We start from the raw sequence: 10,369 nt of genomic DNA on the forward strand, positions 1-10,369 counted from the left end.
GCCTGATTGACAGGCTGGCTGCCGACAAGAGCTGCACATCTGAGGGGGGGCGGGGAGAAAGAGAGAGAGAGAGAGACCCCCGTCGGCAGTTAGGATAGAGATGGGGGAGTGGTGGGGAACAAAGATTAGAGTGGAGACATCGGACATCGGGATCAGAGTATAAGGCATGTTTATTTTATTTGTTTGCAATGGGAAACGTAACTTTATTTAATTTATTTTCTTCATTTTTCACTGATCCAGCCCTGGTTTCCCCAGGCTTGAATTGGATAGTTAAAAAGATTTTAACATTACCTGGGCGGCTTTCCAATAAACAAAAAATAAACTACCTCAATGAGGTACATTTGCCCCTTTAATTATTGGCCCGCCGGATTTAAGTGGGGGCAGGACTTTCTGATTTGCCTGAGTCTCATTCAAAAATGTTCGGGTTCCAGCCGGGATGTCTGCCCGCTCCCCAGAACCAGCCATTTTAACTGCCCCCCTCCCAATCCACCCATTTTTCCCTTTTAAAAATCGTGCCCCTTTGTGTCTTCCTCACAGCTTACTTTCCCACCTAGCTTTGTATCATCAGCAAACTTGGATACATTACACTCGGTCCCTTCATCTAAGTCATGAATATAGATTGTAAATAGCTGAGGCCCAAGCACCGATCCTTGCGGTACCCCACTAGTTGCAGCCTGCCGACCTGAGAATGACCCGTTTATCCCTACTCTCTGTTTTCTGTCCGTTAACCAATCCTCTATCCACGCTCATGTATTACCCCCATGCTCCCTTCTCCAGAGCCACCTGGGCATAGTCTCATAGTAGGATAGCACAGGGAGAGGCCATTCGGCCCATCCTGCCTGTGCCGGCTCTTTGGAACAGCTATCCAATCAGTCCCATTCCCCTGCTCTTTCCCCATAGCCCTGTAAGGGTTTTTTTCCTCCCCTTCAAGTATTATTTGTGTATTGTACATAATCATTGCTTGTTTTATATCCTAAGGCATTTGCTTTTGTCACCGACACTGGGACGACTCAGTATCACCCCCTACAGATAGTCAAAAAAAAAAGGTCCAGAAAACAACCCACATTCTAATCCAAGTAAACTCTTAAAACGGATCTGTGTTGGTCGCGTTTGGGTGTTTGTTTCTCTAGCCGGCACACGTTTGACTCGTGGTGCTGCAAACCTTTGGAGTGGTCCCGTCCCTCGTTAATTTCGGATTTATAAGGAACCAATTAAAAAAAAAAGTTAAACACCGGAATTCTGGATTGAAGAAGTCGGATAAAGTTCTGGGTGGATCGAGTAGAGTTAGTATCTGCTCTGAGCACGGTGGTGTTTTGTTGGGTAAGATGGTGACAAGTTGTCCAGACTCTGATAAACTTTTTTTTTTCGCAGGCAGTGAATGGTGTTACTGATCTCTTGAGCGGCTTTTCACTCTCACTCCGAGTTTAATCTTTGTTTATTTGGACTTTAACTCAGAACAGCTCTTCCTGGTTTAACCAGCAGTTTTATCTTCCTGGTTTCAATTTAAAAAAAAAATAACTTTAAGCTACAGCGGGTATTTAACTTAAAACTCTAATCTATCATTTTTAGTTCAACCATCTCTGGGTCTGAAGAGTTTTTTTAAAATGTATAATTTTTGCTATTTCTAAAGTTAAGTGGGAGGAGGCACAGCTGAGTATAAGTGTCCGCGGATTGGCTTTCTTTAACTGAACGAAACTAATCGCAGCTGGGAAAAAAAACAAGGCAATCTAATCCGCAAGAACTTTATTTCAAATCTCCTTTCTGTTTGATTCCTTTAAACTTCTGATCACAAGGGCGATCCGAGTTCATTACTGCAGGTAACTCTCTCTTTAGTACCAGTGTCTTGCGGTTTAAGTTGCTGATTGTCTAAAATAGATGACAGAACGTACGCCTTTCACGACCTCCGGACCTTCCAAAGCGCGTTAGAATCATAGGTTACAGCACGGAAGGAGGCCGTTCGGCCCGTCGAGTTCGTGCGGGCTCTCTATATAAAAGTAATCCAGCTAGTCCCCCCGCCGTAGCCCTTCAATTTTTTTTCCTTTCAACTACTTATCCAGTTTCTGATTGAATCTGCCTCCACCACTCTCTCTGGCAGCGCATTCGCGATCCTAACCACTAGCTGCTTAAAGTTTTTCTCATGTTGCCTTTTTTGGTTCTTTTGCCAATCGCCTTAAAATCTATGTCCTCTGGTTCTTGACCCTTCTGCCAATGGGAACAGTTTCTCTCTATCTAGACCTTTCTGGTTTTGAATACCTCTATCAAATCTCCTCACAACTGTCTCTGTTCCCAGATGAACAACCCCAGCTTCTCCAGTCTATCCATGTAACTAAAGTCCCTCATCCCTAGAATCATTCCAGTAAATCTCTTCTGCATCCTCTCTAAGGCCTTCACATCTTTCCTAAAGTGTGGTGCCCAGAACTGGACACAATACTCCAGTTGTGGCTGAACCAGTGTTTTATGAAAGTTCATCATGACTTTTGTACTCTGCCTCTATTTATAAAGCCCAGGATCCTGTATGCTTTTTTAACTGCTTTCTCAACCTGCCCTACCACCTTCAATGATTTGTGCAATATACCCCCAGATCTCTCTGTTCCTGTACCCCCTTTGAGTTGTGCCCTCTAGTTTATATTTCCTTGTCTCGTTCCTCCTACTGAAATGTATCGCTTTGCATTTTTCTGCATTAAATTTCACCTGCCTTGTCTGCCTGTGCCACCAGCCTGTCCATATCCTCTTGAAGTCTCACTATCCTTCTCACTGTTCACTACACTTGTTTTGCCATGTTGGAAATTGTGCCCTGGACTCCCAAGTCATTAAAATATAAAGAAAAGCAGTGGGCCCAGCACCGACCCCTGGGGAACACCATTGTACACCTCCGTCCAGTCTGAAAAACAAACTGTTTCCTGTCACTTGGCCAATTCTGTATCTATGTTGCTACTGCCCCCTTTATTCCATGGGCTGCAATCTTGATGAGCCTATTATGTGGCACTTCATCAAACTCCTTTTGAAAGTCTAGATACACCACATCAACTGCACTGCCCTTGGTTACCTCATTTAAAAAAAAAACTCAGGTTAAACATGATTTTGCCTTTAACAAATCTGTGCTGGCTTTCCCTAATCAATCTGCATTCGTCCAAGTGACTTAATTCTGTCTAGATTATCGTTTCTAAAAGTTTCCCCACAACTGAAGTTAAGCTGACTGGCCTATAGCTGCTGGGTTTATCCTTGTACCTTTTTTGAACTAGGATATAACATTTGCACTTCTCCAGTCCTCTGGCACCACCCCTGTATCTACGGATGTTTGGAAGATTATGGCCAGACCTCTGTAATTTCCACCCTTACTTCCCTCAGCAACCTAGGGTGCATCCTATCTGGACCGGGTGACTTATCTATGTTAAGTACAGCCAGCCTTTCTAGTACCTCCTTGCTCAATCTTTAGCCCATCCAGTATCTCAACTACATCTTCCTTTGCTGAGACTGGCAGCACCTTCTTTGGTAAAGACAGATGCAAAGTACTCATTTAGTACCTCGGCCATCCCCTCCTGCCTCTGAGTAGATCTCCTTTCTGATCCTGAATTGGTGTTGTAGCTGATGAAGTACTTTTTTGAGATGTAGATAATCAAGTGTATTTTGTAATTATTGACCTTTTCATTATAAACATGGATTGTGGAACCCATGATGTAATCACATTACTTTACCCAATGTTGTGACATTTAATGAATTGCTTTGTTCCCAGGTTTCCCTCCCTCCCCCCCCCCCCCTGTTAATGATCCAGTCCCTGTTAACAACAGCTGGAATGACCTGTAACATGTCCCCAAGTCCAATCATCCCACACAGTAGTGGTGATAATTGCTATTGTTGTGGTAATAAAACCAATGGAAGTTTTCACTTTTTTGGAGCAGGTGCCTTTTTAATTAAAAAAAAATCCTGGACCTGAGTGTACATTGGATGCAAAGCCACTTATTTTAAAAAGGGTGGGGAAGGAAAATGGAGGACCACAGCATTGACCAGGAGTCTGAAACTTCCAAACAATTATCACCTGGCATTACTATTCCAAGGAGTTTTCTTAGCTGTTAAATGTTAAACGACCCATTGGCAATGCAATGGACAATCCGGTCGTGTCTGTGTATAACTTAAATTTGGAATACTTGAGGGATATCTTGGTCAAATAGCTGAGCTTTCAAGGCTTTCTGCAAGAAACAGGAAAGTCTGGTTTGGATGTGAGGCTCTGCATAAGACAAGGCAACAAAACATTTGCCTTGTGCTCTTCCCAATCTGGCTTCAGAAAGGTGACACAAGATTTGACTGGGTCTCATTATGTCTGGAGCAGGTGTGCTAATTAAGAAAAACAGTACCTTCCTATAACTAAGTTTGTGTTTGAATGTAACTAGCTTATACAGTGATGCATGTGTTGTATACATTGGCCAATGACCTCCTTAACTGAGACTTTGTTCAATCAATAATATGATTGATTGTGGACATGTTCCTCCTAATCCTAGGTGCTGCGGATAGGAAGTGGCTGACAACATGGACCCAGAAAGTAGCTTGTACACGCCTCTCCTCCGGACCATCGAAGAGCCTCCCGTTTCCCCAATGGCATCAGGTACTAAATGAGCTCACTGAAGGTCTAATGAGTACACCACCAGATCTTTGACCCTATCTTCCAGCAGATGGCAAATCCTAATAGTAAAATGGAACCAATGCACTAGATATGGACCAAGTGATCCCAAATTTTGCACACATTGTATTTTAAGCTTCATTTTTATTGGATTGTAATGTATTGGTTTTTACTGTAGCATAGTGCTTATCAGTTAAAACACTGGAATGAGTGCACGTCTCAACTAGACTGGATCCAGTAAACCTGAAAGCAAGTGAACAAATATTCACTATTTCAGTTAACTATTGGGTTGGGAAATGAGACATTTTTGGTCTCTCGGATCACAAGTACTAGTGGCTCTATCATGCTGCATGAAATTCTCTTTCTGACTCAGCCTTGGGGAAATGTCACAACTGGCAGCCTTCAGGTCGTTTGAGACCTGAGACCCTTTAATCTTTGTTCAGCTATGACCATTTTCATCTAAAGATCACAACATAAAAAATTGTCTAAATTCCTGATCTTGCTTGGTCTCTTGTACCCAGTTTAAATAACTAGTATACTTTAAATTCATTACTTCTACTGACTGAAGTAGCAAGTTTATAATCTCCACTAGCATATGTAGGATGTGATGCTTTAAAAATGCTATGGACACAAATGGCAAAAGAACCAGAGGTGAGATGAACTTTAATGCAGTGTCTTATGATCTGAGAGAGTGGCGGAAGCAGATTCAATAATAACTTTCAAAAGGGGGAACTGGATAAATACTGGGAAGAGAAGAAACCTTTGCAGGGGAATGGGACTAATTGGGTAGCTTTCAAAGGGCTGGCATTGGCCAAATGGCCTCTTTTTGTACTGTGTTATTCTATTGTAACAGAATACATTCAAATGTAGCATCTTTTAAACACTTTCAATTCCTTTCCAGTGTGCATGAAAATTATGACTTCTATCTTGGCAATTGCCTCCATCACAATTGGTGAGATTTCTATTTGTTTTTTTATTAAAAAAAAGTGTTGGTGCCATGAATTAAAAGCTGCTCATCTAGATTATGCTTTTCAAATTGTTCTGGCAACTGTTGATGTCATTCATGCTGGGTGGGGAGATATGGCACATTATCTAGTTGTGGTTTTTTTTGTTATATCTAGTCATGCTACATAGAGCAGCTTTAGATTCCTGTACCAAGCTTTTCTCCATACAATGATGCACTGTATTGGTTAAGAGCTGTAGTTCAGTTTGTTTAGGACATAACTTTCATTTTTGAGCAGCCAGAACAAAATCCAAGAAGTTCCAGTAATTACTTTTTTATACAGTGCCTTTCACAACCTCAGGATGTTCCAAAGCACTTTACAGCCAACCCCTGAAGTACTTTTTTGAAGGGAAACACAACAGCCAATTTGCACAGAGCAAGGGCCCACACAGCAATGAGATAATGACCAGATAATGTTTTGTGATGTTGGTTGAGGAATAAATATTGTTCCAGGACTCCAAGGAGAGCTTTCCCTGATATTAAAAAAAATAGTACCATGATATCTTTTACATCCACCTGAAGGCAAACTGTTTAATGTCTCATCCAAAAGGATAGCACCTCCAACTAATGCAGCACTGGCAATGTCAGCCTAGATTTTTGTGATTAAGTCTCTGATGTGGGACTTGAACCCACAACCTCTTGACTCGGGTGAGTGTGCTACCCACTGAGCCACAGCTGATGCCGTGTAACAATGTTTTTTTAATAAAGCAGTATGTAGGTTTGATGCTCTTATTGCTTATCAAGAGATTCTATGAAGGATGGGACAAGTCCAGAAGCCAAATGCACTTAACACAGGGTTTTCTACTAATTGGGAACACACCCAGGCTAATCATTTACCCAGATCTTCTGGCTAGGATAGACCTTTGGAAAGTATGGGGAAATTGTGGGGGGGGGGGTTAAAATCAAGAGACTCTATCAGAGTTAAAGATGGGGAGAAAATTGACTTGTGGTCACTTCCCAACCTATTTGATCCATATGCAAAAGAGTCCACAAGATTATTGGCAAAAATGAGTGCATGGAATTGGAGGTAGCCTTTTGACTTGAGTTGGGAGGTAGGAGACAGTGGGATAAAGGGTATGTACTCTGAATGGCAGGCTGTGACCAGTGGTGGTCCCCCCCAGGGATATGGTCTGGGGCCTTGGTTTTTCACCATATTTATTAATTTCTTGGTTAAAGGAATAAAGATTTCTATATCCAAGTTTGCAGATGGCACTGAATTTAGGAAGGACTGTAAGTTGTGCAGATGGGAGCAGGAAGTTGCAAAGACATATAGATTAAGTGAGGGGGCAAAACTATGGCAGATGGAGTTCAATATGGACAAGTGTTGGACCTAAAAGATAAATCTGAGAAACTAGGGCCTGTAGAGGAGCAGAGATTTGGGAGTCAAAGCACACCATTTTAAAGCACTCAAATAGGCTAATTGGCTTTTATCTCAGGGGATTGAAATACAAAGGGGAGGAAGTTATACTTCAGTTGTAAATAGCCTTGGGCAGACTCCATCTGGAATAATGTTCAGTTTTGGGCACTGCATCTCAAGAAGGATATATTCCTCTTTGAGAGGGGTGTAGTGCAGATTCAACAGAATACTGCAGCTGAGGGTAAAATTGAGGATGGGTTGTATAATTGATGGGGGGGATCTGATTGAGGTGTTTCAAAATGTTAAAGGATTCAATAGGGTGGATCTAAAGAAACTATTCCCTCTGGTGGGAATCAAGAACAAGGGGGCAATCTTAAAATTAGTTAGGCCACTTAGGAGGAAAATCATTTTCTTGAACAGGTAGTGGAAATCTGGAACACCGTCCCCAAAAAAAACAAAGGCTGTGGTGCTAGGACAATTGGTGCTTTCAAGACTGAGATTGCCATAATTTTATTGGGGATATGGAGTTGAAGTACAGACTTGCCATAACCTAATTGAATGGTGGAACAGGCTTGGAGTAGGGGCTAAATGGTCTATGAATTACTTCCAATGGTGTGAAACTTGCTTGGCTTGCATAAATTGCTTGATGTGTTTTTAAAAAAAAATAATAATTCTTTCCCCCCTCTTGTAGGCACCATCTATTTGGATTCTTGTACCAAGCAATACTTGATCCCAATTTATCTAATTGTTTCTGGAAGCTTTACACTATTCTTTGTGATGATATCTCTGGTTTCATGCACCCCAAATGATGAGAACGACTATGTGAGAGTACATAAAATTGGCCGCATTTGGAAACGTCTGCTATCACTGTTCTCCTTAGTCTGGTTTATAACAGGTAACTTTTGCTCGAGTGAAACTTTACTGTGTTGTACAACTTGTTAAAATGAACAGGGGTATTTAGGGTGCATACATGTAATATTTAGTGTTCAGAATCATGTCGGATGTGAAATAATCTCTTGGGGTTTATTTTTCTTAAGGAGGGAGGTCCTGTAAATCCATGTTTCATTGGAGTGGCTGACTTTGTTCCGATTTAGCACTGCAACAATACTTTTCAAGCCTCTAGGCTCAAGTCACCAGACAAACCAATGTATCAAATCAGTCCAATAGAATGGAGTAGACTGGGATTCAAAGGTCAGGGTTTGGGGCTGCTTGTGAGCCATGGGCTGCTGAATGGAGACCCTGCCACAATGCCTGATGCATGATTTCATCAATGGGTTGCAGTGGTTAGTGGGCTAGTACATTGTCTTGGAGTTTAGGTTTTAGCCAAGTCTGAATGGAGGTCTTGACAAGTCAAGTTGACACAATTTAGGATTGATCCATAATTGAGTGCTTGACTGGTGCTTTGCCACATTTTGCCCCAGCTCTGCCTCCACCCCAGATCTAATTTTAAAAAAAATCAGGGGAGGCAGAAAGCAGTGACTGTACTAGAACATGCTTAAGTTGTAGATTTGGGAAACTAATCGTGTAGCCTTCCCAGGATGGGAAAATCCTCCAATTGCTTTGCAGTTTTGTCTGGTGTTTGTTCTCCAGAGATTAAGTAACTTCATATCCTAGGCTAGAATGTAAAAGCAGTGCTCATACTGTTTTTTTGTAGTAGAGGATCCTACCTGCTGTCAGTAAAGACTAATACATTGGTTCAGTTCCAGTGAAAATTGTTGCCTGTATGCATGTGACCAGTAGGAGAAAATTCATAAATGCTGTGGGAGATGATGTGATATCTGGCCTTTTTTCTGAAGTAAATACCAATTTTTGTATTTCTCTTCCTATTCTAGGAAACGTTTGGATCTACTGCATCTATGAGCCGGATTATATTGACAAAGCTTCTCCCAATTACTGTGATAAAACCCTATATCTCTTTGCCTTCTGGACCACCACTGTCAGTTACATCCTTCTTGGCATTGCATTGTGTCTAGGATGTTGTGGCGTGCTCTGTGCATGTGCTCTAGGTGGAAGCTTACAGATTGGGCAAAGACGTAGCTAATGTTCCCTCTGCCCATCTTTTTATTATGGGTAATTTGCACCAACTCACTGCCTGGCTTTTGTGGATGAAATGTCTATTTAATTTGTTATGTTTTGGGCACACTTTAACTCTGCACAACCTACACTTTTTTTAATAAGTAAACTGCAGACACTTGCTTTGTGTATATAATTCTGAAACCAGTGTCACTTTTTTAAACTTGTGTTGAATGTCTAAATATACAATATTTAGAATACAAAGCAGCATCTTCTAAACTGACTCCAGTCCTCTATTTCAGTGAAGAATTTTCTAGGTAAATCATACTGCACCACACTTCAGATGCATGTCCACTTAAGGTGCTGATTTCTGACTCTTTAGTGAAGTGAGCTGGGTGGCTTCCTGGCTGAGAAATGACATCCCATTTCACTACTAGGCGTTGACTTATTGTACTTCCTGTAACTTGAGGGGAGAGACGGGGAAGAGTTTCTTGCCCTGTACATTCTGCTGGGGGCAGCGGTTAACTGCTTCATGCTGAGAGAGATATAATATTTTTGACCAGTTTTTCAAGTGGTGACCTACCCTTTTTAAAAATTGTTCGAGACATAGCCCTGCTGCAGCAGTTTTCGTTGAGCCAAGCTGTTGTAGGTTAATTGAAATCTTTCTTCCCCCCCCCCCCCCCCCCCATAAATCTAATGCTTTAGATTAAGCCATTGACCCTAGGACAGGAAGGCCTCCTCCTTTCCCATGAGGCTCACAGAAAAGGATGTGACTGCTGTTTTGATTGAGCAATGCTAAATTAACACTGTTAAATGTTGCTTGTTGATTTGTAGGGAGTAAATGCTTTTACAGAAATGGTCCTTTTTTTGTGCTGAGCACATGAGATATACAGTCTGAAATCGAATAACCTCTTCCACATGACTGCACTGCCCATTTAGCCCAAACACTGTTGCTGAAGCAAAGATGTGAATTCACAACACTGAGCAATTGGGAGAAAGCCTTGATCAAATTAAGAATATGGTTAAATGCTGCATTGGCTTTGAGTACATTTTACTTGTTTGTGGTAATAAAAATCCAACACCACCTTTTTTTTTTGCTTCTTTCAAATAACTTCAAGTCAAAGCAGGCTCTTGATAGCAGAAGACTGTGTAGCTGAAACTAGCCCTAGCATCTTGATGTGTACCTCCCCAGGGTTTTGAGTGGAAGCTCTCATTTCTAATAACCTGGGGCGACTGAAGGAAATTGTAATTAAACCCCCACCCCCACCAAAAACCTTGCTGGGCTGCTAGAAATTGGATTCAATATCCTTAAGTTAAAATGTTTGGGGGGAGATGGAACAGAGGGCACAAGACTAGTTCTAGCTGCATTGTGCCCTTTTTA

General features: G+C 41.6%; 1 protein-coding gene across 2 annotated transcripts; it reads left to right on the forward strand.

Annotated features, from left to right (window-relative positions):
- Positions 1-1,052: 1,052 nt before the first annotated feature.
- Positions 1,053-10,072, forward strand: LOC137302489 (transmembrane protein 272-like). 2 transcript variants are annotated; one of them, XM_067972180.1, is made up of 5 exons: positions 1,053-1,320; positions 4,497-4,600; positions 5,517-5,567; positions 7,667-7,870; positions 8,808-10,072. In XM_067972180.1, exons 2-5 carry the CDS (start codon positions 4,525-4,527, stop codon positions 9,014-9,016), a joined length of 540 nt encoding a protein of 179 aa, XP_067828281.1. In that variant the 5' UTR covers positions 1,053-1,320; positions 4,497-4,524; the 3' UTR covers positions 9,017-10,072. The 2 variants fall into 2 exon arrangements, with proteins under 2 accessions (XP_067828281.1, XP_067828282.1); XM_067972181.1 differs by lacking the exon at positions 1,053-1,320 and adding an exon at positions 1,569-1,817.
- Positions 10,073-10,369: the final 297 nt, after the last annotated feature.

Source organism: Heptranchias perlo, chromosome 35, assembly GCF_035084215.1.
Source record: "Heptranchias perlo isolate sHepPer1 chromosome 35, sHepPer1.hap1, whole genome shotgun sequence".
Classification (NCBI taxonomy): domain Eukaryota; kingdom Metazoa; phylum Chordata; class Chondrichthyes; order Hexanchiformes; family Hexanchidae; genus Heptranchias; species Heptranchias perlo.

Excerpts from the sequence above, each read along its gene's own strand:
- LOC137302489 (XM_067972180.1), top strand. The coding sequence starts at position 4,525 with ATGGACCCAGAAAGTAGCTTGTACACGCCTCTCCTCCGGACCATCGAA. Across the intron at positions 4,601-5,516 it reads CGTTTCCCCAATGGCATCAG|TGTGCATGAAAATTATGACT; the intron begins GTACTAAATGAG and ends ATTCCTTTCCAG. Across the intron at positions 5,568-7,666 it reads AATTGCCTCCATCACAATTG|GCACCATCTATTTGGATTCT; the intron begins GTGAGATTTCTA and ends CCCCTCTTGTAG.